Genomic DNA, 27,407 nt, shown 5'->3' with positions numbered 1-27,407 from the left:
TTTGAGCAAAATAGGTCAGGCCCTGAGTTCAAGCCCCACAATTGACAAAATTTTCTTCCTTGACCTATTAATGTTTTTTGTCATAGGGTCAAAGTTAACAATTTTATATGTACTACATGTGTTTCTAAACGTCTTGTGATCTTTGCCATCATTTAATCAGTCTTTGTATCTAGTACAATGCAGGTGAGTACATAACTAAAAGAAAAAGAATGTTATGATAAGTTCATAAAGCCTCTAACATTTCTCTACAAACTGATTTTCATAAATGGGTGCCAGATATGTTAGATTACAGAAGTACTCGAAGTTTCTTAAATTGCATTTTTATCTTTAGTTGTACAAAGGAGTTGCCATTCATCTAAGTTTTATTTTCTTCACTAAAATATACTAATAGGGCTGGGAAGGTGGCTCAGTGGTAGAGCGCTTGCCTTGCATACATGAGGCCCTGGTTCAATTCCTCAGCACCACATAAGCAAAAAGAAAAAAGACAGAAGTGGTGCTATGGCTCAAATGGTAGAGTGCTAGCCTTGAGCTGAAGAGCTGAGAGATAGTGCCCAGGCCCAGAGTTCAGGCCCCACGACCGGACCCAAAAAAAAATAAAAAATAAAATATACTAATATTCCTGTGTTATTATGGTGGCAGATTGAGTCTTCTGAATATGGTCTTTCTGAATGTTGGCTAATTTTTTCACTGGTGTCCTATCCCATGAAATGGAAAAGGGCTTTTTTGTGTTAACATGTTCACTGTCCCAGGTGAATGAACTGGATAAAATCCTGACAAAGCTGGAACTCTACCGCTTGAGCCACAGCTGTACTTGCAGCTTTTTACTGGTTATTTGGAAATAATAATATCCCAGACTTTTGTGCCTGGACTGGCTTTAAACTGTGATCCTCAGATCTCAGCCTCCTGAGTAGCTAGGTTTATAGGCATTCCTAACTTAACAGGAACTTTGCTGTGTTTAATTTCCTGGTTCATTCATCTGAAAATGAAACATAACCTAAAGCTCAAATGGACCACAGATGCTAATGCTGGGTATTCTTTCTTTCTTCTAATAATTTTTATTCTTGTTAATGATTGTTTTTCATAAAGCAGTATCACATAATAGCTTTTCATCTTTAAAATTGTGAAATATAGCTGGGCGCCAGTGGCTCATGCCTGTAATCCTAGCTACTCAGGAGGCTAAGATCTGAGGATCATGGTCCAAAGCCAACCTGAGTAGGAACATTTTGAGACTCTTATCTCCTAATAATTAACTACCAGAAAACCAAAATTGCACTGTGGCTCAAAGTGGTGGAGAGCTACCCTTCCATGAAAAAAAACAGAAAGAGTGCCCAGGCCCAGAGTTCAAGCCTCATGACCAACCAGGGGGGGAAAAAGTGAAATATATTGTTTGTGTAGTTGAAATGGTTAGATAATATTGAGGTTTAAAGTGACCATTACTAGTCTTCCTTACTATCAACTACCATGTTCTAGGAAAAACGTTCTTATTTTGCCTGTTTCTTGTGAGTTTTGCCTGTTTTTGTGCACTACTGGGAATTGAACTCAGGGCCTTAGGCCTTTTAGTTTTTGTGTTCAGGGCTAATGCTACTCTGCCATTTGAGCCACACCCCACCTCTTAGCCATTGGCTGATTAATTGAAGGTAAGAGTCTCGTATTTTCCTAGGCTGGATTCCAACTATGGTCTTAAGAGCTCAGATTCCTGAGTAGTACAGGCTCTTGGGGTTTTAGCTTCCATGCCATTCCATTTTAAACATTCTTTGCAGATATTCACTAGGCAGGATAGGACTCATCTTTTTCATAATCCTCATGTGACATACATTTTCTTTTAATAACCTAATGTAATTTTACTTCCCCAAGTTTTCAGTTTATATTTTGACTATTGTTCAAAACTAAGCATGTATAGTGATTTTATTTCCTTACTACGAAATTTTATTTTCTCTTGTCAATAGCTGTTGGCTTTCATTTTGGAGTATGAAAATTCTAGCTCCCTTTTTTTTTTTTTTTTTCCTTTTGCAAGGGGGCAGGAGGGTCAGTCATAGGACTTGAACTCAGCCTGGGTGTTCTCCTTGAGTTTTTTCACTTAAGGCTAGCACTTTACCACTCTGAGCCACTGCTCCACTTCCGGTTTTCTTGTGCTTAATTGGAGATAAGAGTCTCACAACTTTCCTGCCCAGGTTGGCTTGGAACCATAATGCTCAGATCTCAGCCTCCTAAGTAGCTAGGAATACAGGCATGAGCCGCCAGTGCCCAGCAAGCTCTCATTTTTCTGAATACAATCCTTACCTTGTCCTGAATATTAGTCATTTCTCTTGTGTTGGAGCCTTGCCCTAGGTCTGTGTTCTTCCTTCCTCTCACTGCTCTCCTTCTTTATAGAGAGCTATTCCTGCAGCTTTTCCAGAAAAGACTCATAGAACATAAATTCCTTAAGATATTATAGGTCTTAGATTTTTCACTATTTTAACTTTATACGTCATTGATAGGTTAACTACAGACTGCTAAGATAGAAAGTTTCTTAGAATTTTGAATTGTTTTTGGTTAAAGTGCCATGCCCTTTTTATTTTTTTCTCCATTATATCCTTTCCTCTCACGTTTTTGTAGCACCTGTACTGTATCTCATTTAAAAGTATCTCTTAGTAGGCACCGGTGGCTCATGCCTATAATCCCAGCTACTCGGGAGGCTGAGATCTGAGGATTGTGGTTCAAAGCCAGCCCAGGCAGAAAAGTCTGTGAGACTCTTTATCTCCAGTTAACCACCAGAAAACTAGAAGGGACGGTATGATTCAAGTGATATCGTGCTCACCTTGAGCTGAAAATCTCATAGGCAGTGCCCAGGCCCAGGCCCAGAGTTCAAGTCCCACAACCGGACCAAAAAAAAAAAGTATCTTCTGTTGATGAATTATGTTGGTTTGTCATTTGCTATCCTGTCTTTGGACAAGACAAAGTCAGGGACGAATGGAATATGAAGGAAATACCTTCCTTACCTGGCTTTACAGTGAACCTTCATTCCTGGTCTTGTTTTGTTCTTTGTACCTAGCTAATAGGTAAGTGTGTCACCAGAAACTGCAGGCTAGAGGGCATAAAAACACTCAGAATATAGGTCTCCTCTGGCTTGGTGAGGCTTCTCCCCATGTGTAGGATCAACTTCTGTGTATCCTTATGAAGTTGAGGAAGGGGTTGGCACCTAGTGCTGTATCTCTGATTGAGAGTATTGTATGTGTCCTATTTGGTGAAGCCACGTGTATGTGGCATTTCTCAAGCCATTGCTGTTACAGAAGCGCTATAGACCATTTTTTATGTTGTGATTACTGTAAGGACCACCCTGGTGGACAGGTGTCTGGAGCAGGGCTTTCAGGGAAACTTTCAATTTGGAAATCCATGTTTATCTGACTCTGGGAAATATTCTTGTATGACTTGTTTGATAGCCTTTCTTCTTTTGTTTCTGTTTCTGCTTTCTAAAACCTAAGAATCAGATACTTGGGGCTTGGGACTCTTGGACTGATAACTTTGATATTTGTTGCCTCCTTTATCTTTGTTAGACATACAGGGTTTCTAAGCCTTCTATAGAGATGTTTAAATTTTACTATTACATTTTAATTTCTAAGACCTCTCTTCTCAAATGTCCGTTTTTATTAGTGTTCTATTGCAATTTTTGGATTCAGTGTTTTCCCTTGCATCTGACAATATTATGGTGTTTATGAAACTTATTTGCATTGCTTATTCATTCCAACAAATGTCTTATTTGTTTTAATTAGTCTTTTACAGTAATCCCTCCTCAGATGTGTGGTATTTGTTGGCTGTTTGTTTATATGTAAAAGTTCCAGCCAATTGGAACTGCTCTGCATGTGAGCTGGCTTTCACAATGGGCAATCAGAAAGGGGGTTCCAGTATCAGTATTTATAGATCCTTTCCCTATTCCCCATGATGTATTCCTGAGAGAGGAACCTGCTTAGTATTATACTGTAATTAGCCAGTGATCTGGAAGCAGAGGAGTATGAGTGAGTAGTTCTTAAGACCTTCTTAGATTTCTGGAAAGTGATTCATCTTGTTTCCTGTTGATGATTTTTCCTGTGCCTACTCTATCTTGATTTGTAAGTCAGTTATCACTCTTCTGTTCATTACATTACTTTTAATATTTTAAAAATAGTTTGTTTTGCAGAAAAATATCATATAAAGTTCCCATGTAGCATGCACCTGAGCTTCCATTGTTAACATCTTACATGAATTTGCCCTATTTGTCAGTTAATGAGCCATATTAATATATTATTTGTAACCAAGGTCCATAGCCTAAATAGTCTAACTAGATTTCCCTTGTTTTTACCTAATGTTCTTTTTCTATCTCAGACTCCTGTCCAGATTACCACCACATCACACTTAACAACATTCAGTTGTTAAGTCTTCCCGTATTTGAGGGTGGAATTTCACACAAGAAATTTGTAATTTCATCTAGTAAGCTTTATACTAAAATAGACTCAAGGGCCGGGCGCTGGTGGCTCACGCCTGTAATCCTAGCTACTCAGGAGGCTGAGATCTGAGGATCTCGGTTCAAAGCCAGCCCAGGGAGGAGAGACTGTGAGACTCCTATCTCCAATAAACCACCAGAAAACTGGAAGTGGCGCTGTAGCTCAAGTGGTAGAGCGCTCGCCTTGAGCTGAAGAGCTGAGGGACAGCGCCCAGGCCCAGAGTTCAAGCCCCACGACCGACAAAAAAATAAAAAATAAAAAAAAAATAAAATAGACTCAGGGTGTTTATTTTATACAGTGATTATAACCATGTTATAATCACTATGTTGTCCAAGTCATTCTAGTTGTAGCCACTGAGAGTGCTTTCATTTTGTTCCTGTGTTCCTTTAACATGTCCCAACAAATTTGGAGTTGGTGTTTCCTGTTGTTGCTATTGTTTGTTTTGAAATGGATTACACTGTGTTGTCTAGGATGGTATCAAATTTGTAAGATCAAATGATCCTCTCACCTTAGCCTTATTTGCCACCATACCTGGTTTACTAGTTGGGTTTTGTTTTGCCCACTTACTTTATTACCTGGTCCTCCTTCCATTTTTCTTCTTCCAAAAATTTGACCTTTTCATTTCCTGTCATCTCATCTATCCATTTCCATTGTCCTTTTGAATTACCCTTTGTATTTCTTTATTGTATGGTTCATGAGTATGTTACCTTGCTAGGGCTGTAGTAATAAAGTATTGAAGACTGAGTAGCTTAAACCACACCATGTTACTGTGCTAGCATTAAGCAGGAGTGGTGCATACCTTCTGGTAAATTGATCTTCAGTAATTGGGGTTCCTTGGCTTATAGATGACATTACCCCTGATTTCTGATTTCTGTGTGTGTGTGTGTGTGTGTGTGTGTGTGTGTGTGTGTGTGTGTGTGTGTGTGTGTGTGTGTGTGTGTGTGTGTGTGTGTGTGTGTGTGTGTGTGTGTGTGTGTGTGTGTGTGTGTGTGTGTGTGTGTGTGTGTTTCTTGATCCAGATTTCCCCTATTTATGAAGACTTCCATTATATTGGCTTAGGGCCTACCTTAACTTCATTTTAACATGGTTGCCTGTAAAAGTTCTTTTTCCAAATAAGGTCTCACTTACTTTTTTGGGAGGGCACATTTCAATCTATAATGAGTTTCAAGAGAATGGAGACAAAGTATGTGGTATTCTCTAGATTAACAGGATGTCTAGTTATATTGAGAATTTTAAAGGTGCTTTGAGTGATCACCTTCCATCTTCATTGAAGATCAGAAAGAAGCCCTTATGAAATAATTTTTAGATTATAACTAGAGACTTTTGTTGGGACTTGTGACTACTAACATTTCTGCAAATTTCTGACTGTTTGATAACCTAGCATCTGAGTCATCTCATGATTTATTCCTGCATTGTTTCTAAAGTAACTTGAGGGTTGGCAAAATGACTTAAGAATGTACAGAGCAGTGTGTGGTGTGAGAGTCAGTCGTGTCTGCATAGTTACCTGACCATAATCAGCCAAGTTCCGCTTCCCTCAGGTTCCTTATACTCCTATTTTTACACAAAGCCTTTCTGGAGGTTTTTTTGTTTTTGTTTTTGTTTTTGTTTTGTTTCTTTTAATACTCTGCCATACATGTTTCTATTTTGGTCTTTGCATGCCTTTTCCTAAAGTAGTCATCAACTGCCCTTCCGTCCTTTTTGGCAGTGCCTTTATTTCCCCTTATTTAATTATCCCAGACTAGGATTTGTTTAAAAAAACAACATCCTGTTGCTATTTTACTTCTCCCTTCATTAGGAAGGTGTATCTTGACAGCCAGGCTCACAGCTTGGTCCCAAGCTCTTAGAATAAACAGTGCCTGATTTAACAGAATATAACACTGTGGCTAAACAGGTCACTGAGTAAAACAGGGTTTATATTTTCATGTCCCTAGTATTGGTTCACTGACTTGCTGTTGCTCTTGGAAGAAGTCTTTCTTGTTGAAGTAGCTCAGTATGCTCAATGTGTCTGCTTGTGATAACACATGCTGCAGCCTTAAACTTTTCCAAAGCTGCAGCCCCATCTGGAGTGATAGGCAGTACTGGTGGCAGCAGTGAAGTTGGTAAGAGCACTGTTTCCAAAGTGTCTCTCTTTACCCAGCCAGATGTCATCTCAAATCTGGGAAGGGGACCACTCTAGGAGTAGCTGGGACAGCCCCTCCTACATATTTGAAGCTCTTATGAGGTCTCAGGGGATTCCATGCTGAATAAAACCAGGCAGGAACAGGGACTGTGTTTTGATTGCCACTGGGGAAAATTCGCTGAGTCCCTTCTCATTTCCTAGGGGTCCTCTGCAGATGTACCACCAGACGATTGGAGTTGGGAGATTACTACTACTTGGCTTCCTCCATGCCATGTTCTGTTTTAACTAGTACAGGGAAACTAGGTGGTTTCCAGATTGAAAAAGATAATGTGTGCCAGTCAATTAGACTCCTCTGTAGGAAACAAGGGCTGCATCTGATAGGTAAAGGCAAAAGAGATTAAAGTTGTTTGAAAAAAACGGGAGTATGTGCTGCAAGGTGGAGAAATTCTCCTGAACATATCTATGTTATTAACTAAGTAAACTGGTGAATTAGTGCTTTTTTTTCTTTTTTCCAAATTACATGCTTTTGATAATCATGGAAGATCTTTCTCTTCACTTGCCAGAGTCATTAAATCATAATAGAACAAGCAGCATGTGAGGTTGCTGAAACTGTTTATGCGGCAGAAGCAGCCTTTTAAACAGAACTACACTGTCTTCATCATGGCTCATACTGCAGGGTGGCAGTGGCTAATCATCCCTTTTGTATTTCAGTGAGATTGATGTAGCTTTGACTTTACTAATAATGTTCTCTTGAATTATGGTTAGGATTAGAAAAATTAGGAAACTTTCCAAAGATAAAGCATATATATTTATGACTTATTGACTCTGATATGAGTTAATCAGAGGTTCGTTGTTAGCTTTATACATAGCAGGAAATTGAGATTTTGATGGCTGAGGGAAGAACTTTGAAAAATCAGGTATCCTTGAGGTGGGGAGGATATGCAGCATGGTTTTGTTGTTTGGGGATCAATATTATATATTTATGATATTCAAGAGAAGAGGCCAACTGTGGTGGGTGGGGGCAGTGAAGGAGAGGGAGAAAAGTGTGGTGTCTTTTTGCAGTTTTATGATAGCCATTTGAATGGTGATGAGATACAATTTATGGACATTACTTACATATAACATATTTAACACTATTAGTTTAAAATTTAACTGTAAGAAAACTTCTAACTTCTATTAAAAAACATTGACTGTGGAGCCCTGTGATTAAAAATATATTGCCTTGTTTTGTTTTTTGTTCAATACTGGAGATCAAACCTAGTGGATTAGGCATGCTAGACAACATTCCTATACCTTTGAGTGACACCTCTAGCCCGTATGTTGCTATTTGATGAGCAGTTCTCTCTCTCTCTCTCTCTCTCTCTCTCTCTCTCTCTCTCTCTCTCTCTCTCTCTCTCTCTCTCTCTCTCTCTCTCTCTCTCTCTCTCTCTCTCTCCTCTCTCTCTCTCTGCAACCATGCTGTCATTCTGGAAAATATTCAGAAACAACTCTCCTTTTTAAATTGTTTTCAAAGTCTTGAAAACAAAGTTCATTTGCACTTAGTGGTAGAAAATATTTACACTTCAATGGAAATAACTAAAAACCATTCAAAGTAATATATGTAGAATAGATGAGTCATGTTTACTTCTGGATTATGAGGTGTGACCATACGAGAGATTAGCTGAGAGTAGGTTTTTACCTTAAAACCAGTCCATTCAGCTCTAGGGTTCTTCTGACCCATTTAGTCTTCTGTTGCTTTTTAAAGTGACTGGAGTGTGAATTAGGCTCATACTCTTTGTACAAATAATCTGAAAATACAGGATTCAATGAATTGGAAAATGATTTGTAAAACCAAGAGACATAAGACCTGTTGATTGAAATAGGAATTTAGGAAGTTAGTGTACTTTCCTCACTCAATATCCTCATTGGATATTGAGCTCCTAGATGCAGGCACCTTGACAGTTTTTGTATTAAGCATAGACTGACATCAGACTTGGGGCTATTTAGTTGATTTTTTGTTTTTGTTTTTGAGGTTTGAACTTAGGGCCTGGGCCCAGTGCCGGAGCTCTTTTGCTCAAGGCTAGTGCTCTACCATGTGAGCCACAGCTCGATTTCCAGTTTTCTGGTGGTTAATTGGATAAGAATGTCATAGACTTTACTATTTCGGTTAGCTTTGAATATTTATTGTCAGATCTTAGCCTTCTGAGTAGCTAGGATTACAGGTATAAGACACCCAATGCTAAGCTTGCTTTGGTTATTTTTGGAATAGGTTCTCCTTTTTATGCTTTCCATTTACCTGGAATGCCAGGCACACATTACAATGCTTGGCTATAGTTTAAAGAAAGGGGTCTTGGAGACTTTTTGCTGAGCTGGCTTGGATTTCCAAGTTTTAAGTAGCTAAGAGGCATGAAGCACCACACTTGGCTTATACTTGATTGTGTTTTTGTTTTTTTGTAGGAAGTAACTAGTGGTATTTAGTAGAGCTAAATGCTTAGGAGAGTCTTGTTTTCGTAGTGTCAGATTATTGTACCCAGAAAGATGCATAAAGATTATTCAGAAATTCTGGATTTTTTTTGATGAGGATATCGAATGTTTTGTTACAGAGAGACACTATCTCAACCCCTCACCTCAAACAACCTGAATGTCATTGCTATAATTTTTCTGTTATACAACTTGAGAACTTCTGATAAAATAGGGAGATTCACTGCTAAAGTCAATAATCTAAGAATTCTGAATATTTTAATTTAAATATCACTAGTTAAATATTTATAAGATTATGTCTTTGTTGCTTTGTATGTCCCTCCCCCATGGTATAACCCCTGCTTTCACTATATATGATGTTGGTATATGTGGGGGGGAAGGGAAAAAACAAATCGTTGAAACAGGGATACAGTGATACAATGAGATGTACAAGTCGTTATGTCGAAAAATGAACTTTACAACTTCGGTGGGGGGAATGATATGAAGGGATGGGAAGGGGAAACAAAGGAGGAGGCTACAATGCTTGATAAGAAATGTGCTCATTATCTTACCCATGAAATTGTAAGCCCTCTGTACAGTATTTTCACAATAAAAAATAATTATAATAAAAAACAAAACAACAGGAATAAAAGAAACTTTCCAGTAATGAAAAAAATATATCACTTGTTAAATAAGTTCCCTACTTGGTAAGACTTAAATGTAGCATTAAAAATTCTTAACATTGTGAAAGTAAATTCCTTAAGTTATTCTCTTAGCAAGTCAAATACATAGTTTCTTTTCCTGCTTATTATTTCCAGCAGAACAAGTGAAGCTGCATACAAGAATATGAAATGTTTTAATTCTGGCTTGGGATTCAACAGAGGTTGAGATGCATGAAATGTGTTGAAACTGTTTTAAAAGGGGGGAGTGGGATGGGAGAAAGTGATCGGAGTAAGATTATGCTAATAAAAATAAAGCGATAAATTTTTTAAATTGTGAATAACATCCATTGGTTGTGCAAGGGGAATTTCATTGGGACATTTCTAAACATGTATAGAAAATATAAGGGGTAACCTTACTCCGATCACTCTCTCCAATCCCGCTCCCCCTTTTTAAAACATTTTCAACACATTTTATTCTATTTCATACTACATAGATCATATTCATCCTCATTCACTTTGGAGAATTCTATGTTGGTTTTTTTTTTTAAGTAAAATACGATAAGTAATTGTTTGAAAAGAGTTGAAAGAAATTGCATCAACAAAACAGTTTAACTAAGCATCGTTAGTTTTTCAAGTGTTGCAAAGATTCTCAAGTTAGAAATGTCATGAAGACCCAACTATGGAAGGAAATCCTCTCAGGAGTGAAGGAACATGATCAGGGTTGACTGGGACCCTACATAGTTCTAATCTCATAATTTTGTGAGATTTTTCACTTATATTTTCTTTGGATTATGATAATGATAAGATTTGCTCATATACTTTCATTTATTTGTTGCAGTTTTCTGGTGTTTTAAGTCATCTCTGTTTTGATTCTGATGGGGGGAAACCCAACACTGTTTCCTCAAACACCTTTGCTTAGCCTTGGCTGTGATACACTGGAATATGCTTTGAATTTATATAGCAAAACAATTTGTTTCTGTAATGTTTAAAGCCACTACACTTTTAAAATCATTTACTATTCAGAATAAGACTGCATCTCAGCATGATTTGCTTTCCTTTTTCCTTCCTTTCCTTCCTTTATGTGGCCCATATTGGACTCCAAATTGAGATTTTTCTGCCTCAGATTTTTTGGTGTTGGGGTTGCAGGTGTCAGTTCCCCAGCCATGACTTCAACAGGATTTCTTGAGTTTAAATACATAGCCCCAGTACAGAAAATTTCTTGTGTTTAGTATGTCATTGTATGCATTGCCATGCAAACTGCTATTTAGAGATGGAATGAGGGAATAAAAGACATTGACCTGCTGGGAAGGTGGCTCAGATAGAGTGCTTGCCTTGCATGCATGAGGCCCTGGGTTAGATTCCTCAGCACCATGTAAGCAGAAAAAAGCCAGAAGTGGCTCTATGGCTCAAGTGGTGAAGTGCTAGCCTTGAGCTGAAGAGCTGAGGAACAGCACCCAGGCCCGGAGTTCAAGCCCCACAACCGACAAAAAAACAAAACAAAACACAATTACCTAATTCAGTGGCTCACACCTGTTAATTGTAGCTGCTTAAAAGGCAGAGATTTGGAAGGAATGTGGTTCAAGGCCATTTTGGGCAAAAAGTTCTTCGTATGTCTGCTAGCTAATGGGGGCTTGAACTCAGGGTCTTGTGTGCTGTGCCTTAGCTGACACTCTACCACTTGAGCCACAACTTTAGTGGGTAATTAGAGATAAGAATCTCATGGACTTTTCTGCCTGGGTTATCTTTAAACCCAGATCATCAGATCTCAGTTTTCTTAGTAGCTAGGACTATAGGAGTAAGCAGCTGACACCTAGCTAGGTAAAAGTTTTTGAGACTCCATTTCAAGTAATAAAAAACAGGGCACATTGGTACACATGTGTTACCCAGCTATTTGAGAAGCATACATAGAAGAATTATTGTCCAGGCTGGCCCAGTTATAAATGCAGACCCTCCTTGAAAAAAAAACCACAAGCTACACTATTCAAAAAGAAATGTACTCATTGGACATGTAATTGTAACCCCACTGTACATCATCTTTACAATAACATTAAAAAAAAAACACAATTGGTATGTATGGCTCAAGTGGTAATTCCTGAGTCTACTAGTATTGCTGAAGAAGAAAAGGAATGAAAGCATAGAGAGCATAGAGGTGTAGCTGAAGGGGAAGAGTACAGTCATGGTATGTCCAAAGATCTACATACAAAAATAAAAAGACATTTAAAAAGAAACAATAGGTTTTCTCTTCCCAATTAATAAGTTAACTCTGCAACTCACCAAATAAGGTAGCCAAGACTCCAGGGTAGAGGTTTTCTCCACCTCTTTTTTTTTTTTTAAATTTTATTGTCAAAGTGATGTACAGAGGGGTTACAGTTACATAAGTAAGGTAGTGATTACATTTATTGTCCAACTTCTTACCCCTTCCTTCATTTTTCTCCCTCTTCCCCGTTTCCTTCCCCCCAATTCCTCCGCAAGTTGTACAGATCATTTCCAACATGTCTTGTGAGTATTGCATTGGTTCTCCCTTTGTTTCACCATTTTGTTGTTCCTCTTCCCTTGTTCAGATAAATGTATATATAATACCAAAATCAAACACAGTGACAATAGGAGATAAATCGTGGGGGAGGGGAGGGGAGACACAAAAAAGAAATCACATAGTACATTGAGAACAGCAACAATAAAGAAAAACCTCATGTCCATGTCTTTGGGAGTTCATTTAGCTTAACATCGTCTTATGTGGTCATATGTACATAATTATTGAACTATTCTATTCATCTACTAAGATTATCCTACATATATATTAACATAAATAAGGGAGACCATGGGACCTATGTTTTCTTGGGTCTTACTTACTTCACCTAATACGATTTTTTTCCCAAGTCCTTCCATTTCTTTACAAATGGGTTGGTGTCATTGAGATTCCACCTCCCCCCAGTTGGAATGACTATAATCAAGAAATCTAATAACAGATGCTGGAGGGGATGTGGCCAAAAGAGAATCCTACTACACTGTTGGTAGGAGTGTAAACTTGTTCAACCAGTCTGGAAAGCAGTATGGAGGTTCCTCATAGAGCTTCCCTATGACCCAGCAATCCCACTTCTGGGCATTTCCCAAATGACCACAAACAAGGCCACACTAAAGCTACCAGCACAACTATGTTTATCATAGCATTATTTAACATAGCTACAACCCAGATGCCCCTCAGTAGATGAATGGGTCAAGAAAATGTGGTAAATATATATACAATGAAATTCTATGCTTCCATCAGAAAGACTGTCATCTATACTTCTTTTGGCTTTATTTTTCTGTAAATGTTGACCAGCATTTGTGACAATCAGGCTGTAATTATTCTGATCCTGGATTGGGCTGTTTGATTTTTAATGGTCAGATACACATGACTGCTTCAGCCAGGAAACTCCTATTTGCTCATCTCAAAATTCTAGGTGAATGCTTCACTTAGAATATCTGTGTTGCAAGGATTAGGTTTTTAGGGGGGGCCTGACTCTTTAAGCTGGCATACCTACATCCAGTTTCTAATGATATTCTAAGCCATACAATAAATAAATGTAATAAATTTATAAATAAATGTGATAGATTTACCCTTGAATTTGGTAGGTGTTGATTTTTAAAGATAACTGAGCCTTCAAAGAAATTCTTTGAGTCAATTTAATATGGGTCTCTGACTTCAGGAGATCCTATTTTTTAACTTCTGGAAAGAAGTGTCTGAATTTCCTTATTCATTCACAGCTCAATGGAATAGGTATTGTTGAGCATTGGAATTTATGTGAAGATATTACACAACATGGGAACTTGATAAAACTTAATTTTTTGCCAGTCCTCAGGCTTGAACTCAAGTCTAGTGCTGTACCACTTGAGCCATAGTTCCATTTTTGACTTGTTTTTATTTTTGTAATTAATTGGAGATAAGAGTCTTTGGCTTCAAACCATGATCCTCACCTGTCAGCCTCCTGAATAGTTACGATTATAGGCATGAGCCACCGTCACCCAATTGGATAAAACTTCATATATAAGCCATTAAACTACATTGAACAACCTGAGAATGGTAGAGGAATTTCCTTTTGGTTTTCAATGTAGCAGTCCCTTTTGGGTGGTTGTCATAGTTTCAATAGTGACAAAACAAGAAATACTTTATATGCTTTAGTGTAGCTGACAGAACCATGTGGCTTTAATAAAAGGAAAATTGTTTTAAATGTTTGTGGTCCTTTTTTCTTGTGGATCCTTTTGTTATGAGTCCTTAAACTATAAAATAATTACAATGGAGATTAGAAAATTATGTAAAACAATCTTTAAAAATATTTCATCCTGAATTTTTTAACTCATCTTCATTGCTAATTCAGAAGAAAACATTGCAATTCCACAGTTGACCACTAGGAAGAGTATAGTTATGTTTTGTGGTGAAATATGGACACAACTTGGGTACTAGTATAAAAGCATTTTATTGAACTAAGTTAACACAACTTCACATGTGCAAATTTCAGGCAAGGAAGTTTAAAACTATTTTAAATGTTTCTTTTTTAAATTATGTTTTCACTATCTTCAACAAAAGAATTACCATTTAACAAATCAGTTTGTAAGTACAGTGTGTCTTAATCAATGTCACCCCTTTCATCATGTTTTTTCGATTCTTCCCAACTCATCCCTTCAATTTTCTTAAGTTTCATATGATACATTGAATATAACGACTGCATTCTGCCCTTACCTTCCTTTCTTTCTTCCTGTATTCCTCTTCCCTTAAGTCCCCTTCCCTACCCTTCAAATATCTAGTTCCTGGTTTTCTTTTTTTGGACTATAAAATTTTCTAAGGAATTACACCATGTGAATTCTCTCCTGCAAATACTGTACTGTGATTAATACGTCTTTGTGTACTCACATACAACCCTGTATGTGTTTGCTTATACATTTATAAATTACTTCTAGCTTCCACATATGAGGGAAAACATAAGTCCTTTGTCACTCTGGGCCTGACTTAATTTCACTTAACATAATTTTTTTTCTGAATCTGTCACTTTCTTTGTAAATGATGTAATATTCTAATTGATAAATATATATATATATATATATATATATATCACATTTTCTTGATCCATTCACCCATTGAGGGACATCTAAGCTGTTCCCATACCTTCCATACCTTAGGCAAGGAAATTTTAAATAATTGGTTTTTTGTTGTTTGTTTTTTTGTTGGTCATGGGGCTTGAACTTTGGGCCTGGGCGCTGTCTTTCAGCTCTTCAGCTCAATGCTAGTGCTCTACCATTTGAGCTACAGTGCTACTTCGGTTTTCTGGTGGTTAACTGGAGATAAGAGTCTCATGGACTTTGCTGCCCGGGCTGGCTTTGAACCACTATCCTCAGATCTCAGTCTCCTGAATAGCTAGGATTACAGGTGTGAGCCACTGGTACCCAGCTAAATAATTGTTTTCTTATCAAGCCCTTTACAGCTAGTCATATATTTTTGGGGAGGGGTATGTATTTCACTTGGTAGCATTATCACTTGCAGAATCTGAACAAGATTTTTATTCTCATAACTGGCATTTAATTTTGTTTCTTTAAGCCAGATTATCTTTTAAAGGTGTACATCTTGAAAAGACCACCATGCACTTCTTTTCCCTTGATCGTTTGTTTTGAGACCGTTTTATGGGTAGCCCAGGCTTAGCTCAGATTTCACCAATCCTTCTGCTTCCTCTTCTGCCTACCTCTACCAGCGAGCCTAACCATTTTCAAGATCATCAAAGAGCAAGGTACAGTGGGAAGGTTATCTCTGCCCACCTAGGAAAGATAAATCCCCTGATTTAAAACAAAAAACTTAGATGATGCTATATAGCAGTAAAAAGTCATTTTTTTCAATATTCAGCCATTTACTTTTGTGTGTGTGTGCTAGTTTTGGGTCTGAACTCAGGACCCAGATGTTATCCCTGAGCTTTTTTGTTCAAGGATAGCACTCTACCACTTGAGCCACAGCTCTATTTCTGGCTTTTAGTGGTTAATTGGAGATTAGAGTCTCATGGACTTTCCTGCCCAGTCTGGCTTTGAACTGGAATCCTCAGACTTTAGACTCCTGAGTAACTGGGATGACAGGTGCCCAGCTCCATTTACTTTTTATATTAGCCTGTAGAGTTTAGTAGTAAATCATTTTTATTTTTTCTTAGGAAATCATAGATGATTGAATTTTTTTTGGTTTGTGATTTTACCATTGACCAAGACTAAAAAGTGTCACCACCCAATTGGGAGGCCAGAACAAAAACAAAAGGTCCCAGGTCGGAAGAGTGCCCAGGTTACCACAGGGAAGCTGAAGTTGTGTGCCTAGAAGCAAGTAGGTATTTCAGATGACCTCTGATGACTCCCTGGTTATAGACAGGACATTTTGTGAGTCACCACCAACAAAACAATGATACAATACCAAGATGGGTAGGAAACTCATGGCTGCCCAGGAGCCGCCTTGTTGTGTAAGAGGTGAACATTGGCCAAACAGAGTTTGTACCCATTGCACTCTGCCCTGCTGGATCTCCACCAGTTTTCACCTGTTAGACCTTTCCTCTGGTTTCTTGTCAGCTGCCTCCCACTGCCTCTAGCATATTGTCTCTAAATCTCAATTTGGCAAAATGAAAATACACACTGAGTGAGACATGGGGAGGACTCTTGTTTGGGCACCTTTGCTAACCTTTGCTAGGTGACCTCTAGCTATTGCCTGAACTCTTTATGAACCTCAGTTTTCTCATATTTAAAATTGATAAGGATGAGGGTTTTCTTTTTCTTTCCATCTCATATCCTACTTAATTTTCTTCTACTCTCTCCTGAATATCTCCTCCACATTTATTTCCTATGCCTCTGACTTTGCATGCCTTTTCTTCATGTTCTTAACTCCTCTTAATCTCTCTATTTTGTTCGCTCCTATTTTTCCTTGACCTCTCATTTCTCCTACCCCTCTTTTTCCCCACTAGCCCCTCTTTTTCCCTAGTATGAGAGCTTTATTAACTATACCCTGTGATGCCAGGGCTCCAGAATTGCAGCAGGTCATGGAGGAAGAGGTTTACATTTTTATATATGCAGCATCATATTTAGCCCATAAAAATCTGTCACCTCCTTTGAAAGGAGGAATATGTGTATGTGATGTATATATAGTTATGTTACAAGAGAATCTGAATACTTCAGTGTACCTCAGGTTCTCATTACTATCTGGAAGACTGAACAGCAAGCAGGGAAATTTTGTTTAACACAAAACAAGTTTTTCTATTTTGAATTTTGGTGAAATGTTTTTTAAACTTCCCCTTAACACATTATTTGCATCTTGGTGGTAAATTACCATTTCCCCTTGCTTGGCCAGACATTTGGTAGCTTAGAGATAGAAAAAAAGTTTCATTAAATGTGTGTTGATCAATAAATAATTGGCGAGTTACGTACTTTCATGGGATGGTGTATAATATTGTTAGTTCTTCAATAGGCCAAACTTTGCCAGAGTATCCTTCCTCTGTCCCTTGCCCTGAAAATTGCCTCAAGGCCCTAGAGCAGTACTACTCATTAGAAATCTAGTGGGAGCTTACATGTATAATTTTCAATTTTCAATTTTTATGTTTTAAAAATTAGGAAACAACTAGGCAATGATGGCTCATGCCTATATTCCTAGCTACTCAGGAGGCTAAGATAAGATCTGAGGATCATAGTTTGAAGGCAGCCCAGGAAGGAAAGTCTGTGATACTCTTTTTTTTTAATTTTTAAAAAAGTCACAAACACCTTTTAATCTTCACAATCCTAGTCATCATTATGTGGTACTCTTTTATTTTTAATAAACTAACCCAAAGCTGGAAGTGGAGCTATGAGTCAAGTGGTTGGTAGAGCACTAGCTTTAAGCAAAGGAAGCCCAGGAACCAGCATACAAACAAAAAAAGTAGGAAACAATAGACATTAATTGTAGTATCCTAGCCTAGTATATCCAAAATATTATTTCAACATACATATATGTATATTTATATACATTTATCTATTTATATATCTATTACATATTATAAATCTATATGTAACAATTTCACTTTCTTTTTCATACAAGTCTTCAAGCTCCAGTGGGTATTTTTTTTTTTTTGGGGGGGGGGTCTGGTCATGGGCCTGAACTCTGGGCCTGGGCAGCTCTTCAGCTCAAGGCTAGCGCTCTACCACTTGAGCCACAGCACCACTTCCGGCTTTTTTCTTTTTGCTTATGTGGTGCTGAGGAATCGAACCTAGGGCCTCATGCATGCAAGGCAAGCGCTCTACCACTGAGCCATCTTCCCAGCCCCTCCAGTGGGTATTTTATACTCAGAGCACACTATAGCTTACAAATTCTCAATAGGCACAAAAGATTGTGCTATTTATTACAAATAGCAATTTGGCAGCTTTACAAAATATATTTTAACCCAAAATAAAATAATGAAAATTTTAACTTAAAAATCTAATATTTTGTCCATGTGAGTTGAAAGTATTTTAGGCTTTTAGAAAAATTTAGGTGAAGTTACTTTCTGAAAACTGGCAAGAAAATACTGGGAATATTGGTGAAGAAGTGTTGTCATACTGTGGAAGTGTTATAAATTTTGTTTACAGTGCTGAGCAATATATCTGACACATCTGTGAAAAATATAAGGTTGTACCAGTATGAAGTAAAAATATTTAGTGTTTGGGGGATGTACAAAGCATATGTAACCAGGCTGACTTTGGGAAGCTCACTGATGCTCAGAAAATGCATGTAAATTATTTCCCTTGCATGATTAGTTTACATAAGACTATTTCTCCATATTTGTACATGTTTTTATTTCTGAAAATGACGATGTAATTGGTTCAAGAAATCATTAACTCAATCCGTGTTTGTGTGATGACAGCTGCAGGACCATCATATGATTGGGCAGGACTTGGTACCTATCAGTGTAAACACATGGCACAACCTATCTCATGCCTTTGCTTATCTCCTCAGAGAGAAGGGGTTGAGGCATTTTGAGCAAATCTCATTGGTAAGTTGTGTATGCATTGCTTTTTTTTTTTTTTTAAAGAATCATTTCCTTTCAGTTTTACCCATATTTCTGTCTGCAAACAGCATTCAGTTTGTCAGCAGAGCTGCTTTCTGTTTTGATGAGGTCTTCATTGCTGTAAAGAGATACGCTTTACAAGCTTCTTCAATTTTAAGATGTTTTACTTAGAAGATGATAGTGAAGAAGAGAAGGTTCAGGAAAGCTCATTAAATAGAACTCCAGGTGTTTACCATGGCAAGGCTCCTCCTAATATCCTGGTGAGTCCCATCCCCACATGCCTGGTTTGTTTGCTTGCATGTTCAGACAGGGTACCAATAAAGAGAGATAGGGAAACCTACCAAACTAAAGCAGCTAATGTGTTTTCTTTTGAGATGTAATGTTATAGTAAATTTACTAATTTTCAAATGCATATGGAACATCAATCTTTGACTACCTGACCTTTCTAATTGAATCTATGCTATACCTTTCTATCTTTTCCTGTTACTTAACAAATAACTTTTTGCCTAGAAAAAAAATTGATTTAGAATTTTTGAAATCTAGGTTTCAAAGTGATGTATCTCTCTTCATATTCTCTTTACATCTTTGTGTAGATACGGTTTAAAAGTCAATTTTAAAGTCCTTCAAATTTACTGTCTTAGCCAAAATCTTTGAAGGCCAAATTCATATTTTGAAACAGACATTTTATTTGGATGAATAATAGACAATACTTATGTGATTGTAAAGAAAACCAAAAAAGATTGCAAGCTTGAAATGTGTGGGGAAAATAGAAATAGTCTGAAAATTTTCTGTAGGACACCAGGACCTGTGTTTGCTAGGCAAGTGCTCCATTGAGCTACATCCCTAGCCCTGATTTTTTTTTTTAATTTACAGGGTTTTTGTTTTTTTCCAGTCTTGGGGCTTGAACTTAGGACCTGGACATGGTCCCTGAGCTTGTCTTGCTCAAGACTAGCACTCTACCACTTGAGCTACAGTGCCACTTCCAGCTTTTTCTGTTTATGTGGTACTGAGGGAATCAAACCCAGGGCTTCATGCATTCTAGCAAGCACTCTACCACTAAGCCACATTCCCAGCCTATTTAGTTTTGTTATAACACACAAAACAGAACATGTCATATAACTTTAGTTTGAGTTCCAAAAGACTGCGTTAAGGAAACTAAATGAGATGACTTTTTATTTAATCACAGAATATAATGTTCCCTATGGATTTTTTTTGGGGGGGGGGGTCCGGTCATGGGGCCTGAACTCTGGGCCTGGGCGCTGTCCCTCAGCTCTTCAGTTTAAGGCTAGCGCTCTACCACTTGAGCCACAGCACCACTTCCAGCTTTTTTCTTTTTGCTTATGTGGTGGTGAGGAATCGAACCCAGGGCCTCAGGCATGCAAGGCAAGCGCTCTACCACTGAGCCACCTTCCCAGCCCCTGGAATCTTTCTTATAAAAATAATACAAAGTAAATGCCTATTTTAAAAGCTTTAAACATTTTAGAAAATTAAGGACAGATATTTTATGAAAATGTTAAATCAACAAAACCAAAAACGTTAGACTATTTCTAAGATCTGGTTGATTTTTTAGTTTTAAATATATATAATTTTTATTGTCATCTTTAGAGATATTACCACTTCCTGTGTGCTTTTGGGAGTCTGTAGTTTTAGGTCTACTATTCAGACTTCCAGAATACTAATTGTTTGAATATGAATGGAAGGTGCTAGTGAGGGAGACAGTTTGCTTTTGAAATCTCCATTTTAGTACAGAGTTTATATGCAGATGGATTTTTATACTCTTCTAACAAAACTATAAAAGAAAGGAGAATGTGGAATAAACTGATTTCTGTATGAAAGAATTTACTTAGTAGCACCAGCACACACAAACTGTCTACCAGAAAAAGAAACTCTTAAGATATTGTTGGTGTTTTCCAGAGAAATATCTAGGGCTGTGTGCTTAGACTGCATTTTATTAACAGTTCTCCTTTATGCTACTGTTAGATCTTTGACGTTCCATGAGTCATGACCGGCCCCTAGAGGAGCATGAATTTCTGAATGGCTAGTGGTTAGGATACTAGATTAGATATCTGCTTAGTAAGCTGTAATGACTATGTTAAAGTTTAACTTTATAACAGTATGTATAGTGAGAGGTAGAATCCTACTTCCTCTGACCCAAACATTCATTACAAGTCACATTTTGGGAGGTGACAGTTTTGAAAGGACCTCCTTCTTCATGGTCTTATGTGTTCAAAGTGTATAAAATCTAATGACTTTAAAAAGTGAGAAGATTTCTGTGCTTTGTTAGAAATTGGGAATTTTTTAAATCTATTTTTTTAAACAAGAGAATTCATTGTGTAGGTTAAAGGATAAGTGAGGTTGAACTATATAAGCTATGTTCAGTTACCCTGGAGTTCTAAAGTAATATATTGGCTTTATTTTCCCTCTGTTTCTTTTAAATTACCTTGCTTATTGGGTGTGTGTGTGTGTGTGTGTGTGTGTGTGTGTGTGTGTGTGTGTGTGTGTGTGTGTGTGTGTGTGTGTGTGTGTGTGTGTGTGTGTTTCCGTGTGTGTGTTTCCGTGTGTGTGTGTGTGTGTGTGTGTGTGTGTGTGTGTGTGTGTGTGTGTGTGTGTGTGTGTGTGTGTGTGTGTGTGTGTGTGTGTGTGTGTGTGTGTGTGTGTGTGTGTGTGTGTGTGTGTGTGTGTGTGTGTTTCTTTTGCTAGACCAGAATGTGATACAGGAATTCTTGGATAAACGCATATCCTAAGAGGTGTTCCAGAATCTTTTAGCAGTTTAGAGCTACAGAGGATTCTAAAGCCCAACTAGCTGTTCTCAGGTTAGAAACAGCCATAGGCACTGACAGAGGTTGCCCAGTTGTGTTCTTAGCAGTAAGACTTGGTGTTGGTCTTCTTATCCTTGCCAGCTGCAAGGTGTAGCACCTGCTAGGGATAGTGCTCCTCAGAATTCCTATTTCTACTCTATCAAAGGACCTGAGCTCCACTGGTTGACTCCAAAAAGCTCAACAATATATGTGTGTGTGTGCGTGCATGTGTGCCTGCGTGTGTGTGTGTGTGTGTGTGTGTGTGTGTGTGTGTGAGAGAGAGAGAGAGAGAGAGAGCGCAAGAGAGCACAAGAGAGCGCAGGGGGTGGGTGCTGGTCCATGTGGCTTGAACTCAGGGCCCTGGTTGCTGCCCTTGAGCTTTTTTTTTTTTTTTTGCATAAGGCTAACACTCTAGCACTTGAGTCATAGATTCACTAACAGCTTTTTGGTAGTTTATTGGAGACACAAGTCTCAACAGACTTTCCTGCTTGGACTGGCTTTTAACTGCAATCCTCAGATCTTGGCCTCCTGAGTAGCTAGGATTACAGGAATGAGCCACCAGTACCCAGCTAGCTCAACAGATTTAATCATCTTAACCAGTGGTAGAAGGGAGCAAGACACACTGTTCTGTTGGCCAGGGCTCATGACATGAGACAGTGTGCTTTATAAGTAAGTTAGGAAACCCTGAGTCCATCTGGACTTCTTAAGTGGGTTGATGAGACTCCAACTTTAGCACATAGTTATTTACTCATTCCTTCCTGAAATCCTAGAAGAATGCTAGCTTAACAGACTCATAACAAATCACATTCCTCCAGTCTAGCTTGGATAGTGTTCACAAAATTCATTAAATATTTAATTGAGTAGATTTTTATTTCTTCACCAAAATAAGGTTATTAAATGCAACTGCCTCCTAATTAGCTATAGAGCTCAACTAGCCTGAGTTCTGAGTCCTAGAACAAGGAGGCAAGAATTACCTCCTCCTTTGCTGCATAAGGGCCAAGTTTCACCAAACCTTTGAGATTTTTTTATGAGTTCCATTTTCAACATTTTTTTGGTTTTCTCTCTCCATACTTATATCACTTGTGATGAGTTTGAGGATAATGGACATATCCTTCCATACCTTTGGATTTTCAGAGGGGTGCTGCTGCTCTAGCCACCTAGCTGTGAGTACTGACTCCTAACCCCTGAAATCTGAGGTAATACAGAGCATACAGGAAGCTTTGATGGGATCTCTAGCCAGGAGTCACCGTGTACTAACAACTTGAAAACCCAGTGAGATTGATTGAGCCTGGAGTCACACAGGCTGGGGATGTTACTAGTTAGGTGGTTTGGGGAAATATGTTCTCTTAAAATCTGTTTTTCTAGCATGTTTGTTTCTTTTAATAGTAATCCCATGGATGCACTCGGATTTGGGGGAATGTGGCTTTGAGTAGCATTGTGGCTTTGAATGTAGCAATGAATATATCTAGACTGCTTGAGAATTACTCTGTGTGTGTGTGTGCATGTGTGTTACTAGGTTTTGAATTCAGGGCCTCCCACTCATTTGGTTTACTTGCTTGAATAGTGAACTACCACTTGAGTGGGTACATCCAGCCCAGCTTTTTGTTGGTTATTTTGGAATTGGAATCTTTGGGACTTTTTGTGCCTATTCTGACTTTGAACTGCAATCCTCCAGATCTTAGCCTCCTAGCTAGGATGATAGCTGCCAGCACCAGGCTGAAATTATTGTTCATTTTTATATTTATTTCTTTAACTAGTTTCAATGAGGAAAGACTTAGAGATATCTTAGTTATGCAGGTATGTATCTGCCTCCAAGAGACTGTGCAGTATGTGGCTAACCCTTTCAGTTTGAAGGAAACAAAATTCTCTTCAGCAAATATACTGTCCTACAACTGAGTCTGATAGATACATTTACTAATATATCTGAATTACTTGTTAGTTTTGTTGTTGTTGTTGTTGGTGGTGGTGGTGGTGGTGGTGGTCTTGGGGCTTGAACTCTGGACTTGGGCGCTGTCCTTGCGCTCTTCAGCTCAAGCCTAGCACTCTACCACTTGAGCCACAGTGCCATTTCCAGTTTTCTAGTGGTTTATTGGAGATAAGAGTCTCACAGAATTTCCTGCCTGGGCTGGCTATGAACGAGTCTTTAACTCTCTTTTCCTGCCTGGGGGACAGGAAATGTTTCTCTCTCTGTTTCTCCCTACTTTAACTCTGATACACTAAAATAAGGCCTTGCTAAAACTCTGAAAAGTGTTATTACTTTGTAGTTATTTGTGAAAGTATTGTTTTAGCTCTGTAATGAAATCATGTTTAAAACTTCGTGTGCCTTTGGTGTACTATCTTATCATTAACTCCTATTTATCTGGGAAATCTGCCTAGTGCCAGGGTGTTGGTGAACTCTTGTAATTCCAGCACTTGGAAGCCTGAAGCAAGAGAATTATGAGTTTGAGGCTACCTGAGTTGCCTTGACACTCAGAAGAATGGAGGAAAGAGGTGAATCAATCTAAAGTTATGATCTCTAGAATGTTATCACATGCTCAGACTTACCTGAACCCTATTCAACTGCAAATAAGAGGCTATCTTCTTTCTGCTGGGTCAAGGGGCTGTAGTAGCTAAGATTATAGAAGTCATTTGTCACTTTTGTTTTTCTTATTCTAAGAAAGGATGATACTATAGTCATAGATTTCAATTGAAATCCTATTGGAAGAAATAATTCTGTTGGTGAGTGAGGCAGAAAGGAACAGTCCCTGTGAAAATGTAAGAATTTTAGAATTGATCCACTTGCTTCTTGTCATCAGCTTGAAATTACTGACGTTTTAGGGTGACTTGGGGACTTCAGGAAAAGTATTTGTACCTGTAACACTTTGGGGAAGGTATGATCATCAGGATTTCTCTAATGTACAGCCAGACATGGATGAAAAGTGGTTCCTAAGAATAGTGATTCTTAACTCTGAACACTGGAACCTGAGCTTTGGTTAGGATACACAGATTTTTCCCAGACAAACTGAGGCAATTAGGGGGCCCAAGAATTACATTTTCTTTTTAGAACAAAACTACAGCCTTTTAAAGATACTTTTTGGAGAAGTCCCTATTCTGTTTCAGAATCGAATCTAGCATCTCACCTCTTCAGTTTTCCTGTGTCCTCAGTTTCTTCCAATCTATGATAATCTTTCCTTTAATCTTTCCTGATCTTGACATTATATTGAATACTGATTAGATGCAGTTATCCTCTCTTTGGATTTGTTTAGTGTTGTCTCATAATTAGATGGAGGTTGTATATATTTTTTTTGTGAAAACAGAACTAATGTATTTCGGGGCAGATAATGAGGCTTAAACACGGACTTTCTTTTTGGTTTTGTATTTTTGGGCTGGTTCCATGGCTTGAAACTAAGGCCTCATGCTCTTGCTAGGTTTTCTTGCTTATGGCTGGCTTCAAGCCACTATCCTCCAGGTCTCAACATCCTGAGTGGTTAAGATTACATCTGTGAGCCATCTGTGGCCTATTCAATGTGTCATTTTCAAGAGGTCATATAAGAATATATGTTTTATTACTGGTGAAATTTCTCTTCATTATTTGATGATGCAAGTTTCTATAGGTACAGATTTCTCCTATGCACATGAAATACTACTTTCCTTTTCTGTAATGAATTGAGAGTTTTGGGGAGAATAGTTTGAGGAGAAACAAGCTGTCTGAACATTCTCAAACTTTTGTCCTCTTTATTTTTTGACAGTAGTAGGTTTTGAACTCAGAGCTTTGCTCTTAGTCTGCTTATTTCTCAGCTGTGTTCTGCCACTTGCATCATGCTTCCAACCCTGCTCTTTTGCAGGTAATAATTGGAGAGAGAGTCTTGAATCTTTTTTGCCCAGACTGGCATTTTAAACTGTCATCCTTCAGCCTCCTGAGTCATTCGGACTACAGGCTTGAACTGCTAGTGCCCAGCTTACCCTCTGTTTTTAACATCTGTTCATGGACCTTTCTTACTATTATTGTGTTTTCTAATAGTGATTTTCTAGTTTCAGTTTATTCTTTCTTCAGTTCTGAATTGGAATTTATCTTTAAATTAAAGTCCCTTCTTGGCTCACTTACTCATTTACAACAGTGTAAATTCATTAATATTTGCCTTATTCTCTTTCATCTTTGTTGCTCAACTTGTTCAAGGTTTAGCCATTTGGACTTCTTTTATATTAATTCTCATGTCCCTGTAATTCACATGCCCTATTCTTGTGATTTTGAGTATTTTGGTAGTATCCTGCACTGCAAAATAGTCTAGCAGCAACTTGTGTTTTACTGCCCTCAGACCTGGTAAAACTACTTCTCCAGGAACAAGGCCTTGCTCCTTTTTATTGCAGAAATATTATATGGAAACTAAGATTTGAGCTCTAGATAGTTTCCTTACTTTGGAAGTGTCCATGGTTATAGATCCTCTTATCAGGAGAGATTTAAATAAATATTCTCCCAAGCACAAGTATGTGTGTACTTACCTAGATATATATTTGTAAACCATGAGATCCCATTCCAGTTCAATACCACAGGGTTCATTTAGCCTTCCTCATTAGGAAATTATGTTTTTATAAGCTTCCCAGGACTTTATGATCTAGTCAGACTGGAGAATAATGAGTTTTGGATATACATCTGTTACGTACAGTATGACCAACTATACATATTGTAGACTACACATATTTTATATTCTAGACTACTCATATTTAGACTAAATAGTTTGTGTATTTAGATTTTTTTTAATCTCATGGAAAATAAACAATTTTGTTTTCACTGTTTTATGTCTTATTCTGGAAAAAAGTTTTTTGTCTCTTCCTTGAAACCTATTTTATCTAATGTCCCTATGAAAGACATGAAAAATTATTTTTCAGAGATGGTAAAGAAATATATTGAATGAGTCTTTAGGAGCCTTAAGACTTAGTTAAGAACTATTCAGTAATAGTTTCCTAGCAAATCATGATTTCCATAATTGGGTTAGTCATTTCTTTTTCTTATACTAAAAATAATTTTTATTTTATTCCTAGCCATCATAATCAAACTAAATCCTTTTGTTTGGTAGTGGAGTAGTTCTAGTTCATGGCTAGTTTTCTTCTAAAGACTTTTTCAGAGAAATGGAACATTCTTCAAATGTTGACTGGTTTGAATGCCAAGGGAGCTGTAAAACATTTTAAAAATATATAAACAACTACCCAAACAAGAGACACAAAGTTTCAGAATTTCCACTAAATTTATCTAATTCTTGAATTACCTTCTTTTTGATAAGGCAGTCTGAATTGTATTTTTAAGTGTACTTTTATTTCTTACGCAAGTAATTTTATACCAGAGCCATTGATAATAACCTTTCAGCCTTGGGTTGATGAGAGTGTTGGACTGTGAAATTTGAGCCGTTAGATGTTAATAGCTGCAATATTAGTTCAAAGGTGCAATAATCTTTTAGAAGTTACAATACCTTTTAAAGCCCAGCCCTTTTAAATGCATCTGACATATTCCTACCTGAGTTTTACTATGCTACAGAATTATGCAAGCAAGGGACTTTCAACCCAAGGAATTAACAGAATTGGAACAATTAGGTTACATTAGTTATGCGGGTGGGGGATGTTATAATTCCACACATGTTTATGGTATATTCCAAAAAAAAAATCTCAACACTGTATCACTCTCCTTTCCCTCCTCCCATTTCCAAAACAATTTTAACAAATTTCAACTCATCTGTGATATTAACTAAGGTTGTCTTTAAGGAGGTAAGAAGATAGAAGATAGGTTAGTGATGCTTGACATCTCTATTTAGACCTACAAGAATGTGTTTCCCATCTGCAGTTGTAATTTTGACAGTATAAGAGTCAGTACAAGAAGTTAATTCTTAACTTCTAGGTCAATGTGTAAATAGAACTTCCAATAGAAATGGAATGCTTACAGGGAAATTGAATCCTGC

The 27,407-nt window shown here is 37.7% G+C and overlaps 1 protein-coding gene across 5 annotated transcripts in view; it reads left to right on the top strand.

The window, feature by feature from the left end:
• Lpin2 (lipin 2) overlaps positions 1-27,407 on the top strand; it is a 97,104-nt gene that overhangs the window by 17,914 nt on the left and 51,783 nt on the right. Inside the window, exon 1 of one of the 5 annotated variants that reach the window (XM_070029486.1) lies at positions 18,799-18,942. The exons of the other annotated variants lie outside the window; for them this stretch is intronic. Within the exon in view, the coding sequence (XP_069885587.1) occupies positions 18,841-18,942 (102 nt within the window). The 5' untranslated portion in view covers positions 18,799-18,840. Of the gene's footprint in view, positions 1-18,798; positions 18,943-27,407 lie in introns of those variants that run through there. 5 annotated transcript variants of the gene reach the window in all.

This window comes from Dipodomys merriami, unplaced genomic scaffold (assembly GCF_024711535.1).
Source record: "Dipodomys merriami isolate MVZ:Mamm:240054 unplaced genomic scaffold, mDipMer1.0.p SCAF_2, whole genome shotgun sequence".
In the NCBI taxonomy this organism is placed as follows: Eukaryota; Metazoa; Chordata; class Mammalia; order Rodentia; family Heteromyidae; genus Dipodomys; species Dipodomys merriami.
Note: the sequence above shows the minus strand (reverse complement) of the source record. Positions and strands in the feature narration are given on the sequence as shown.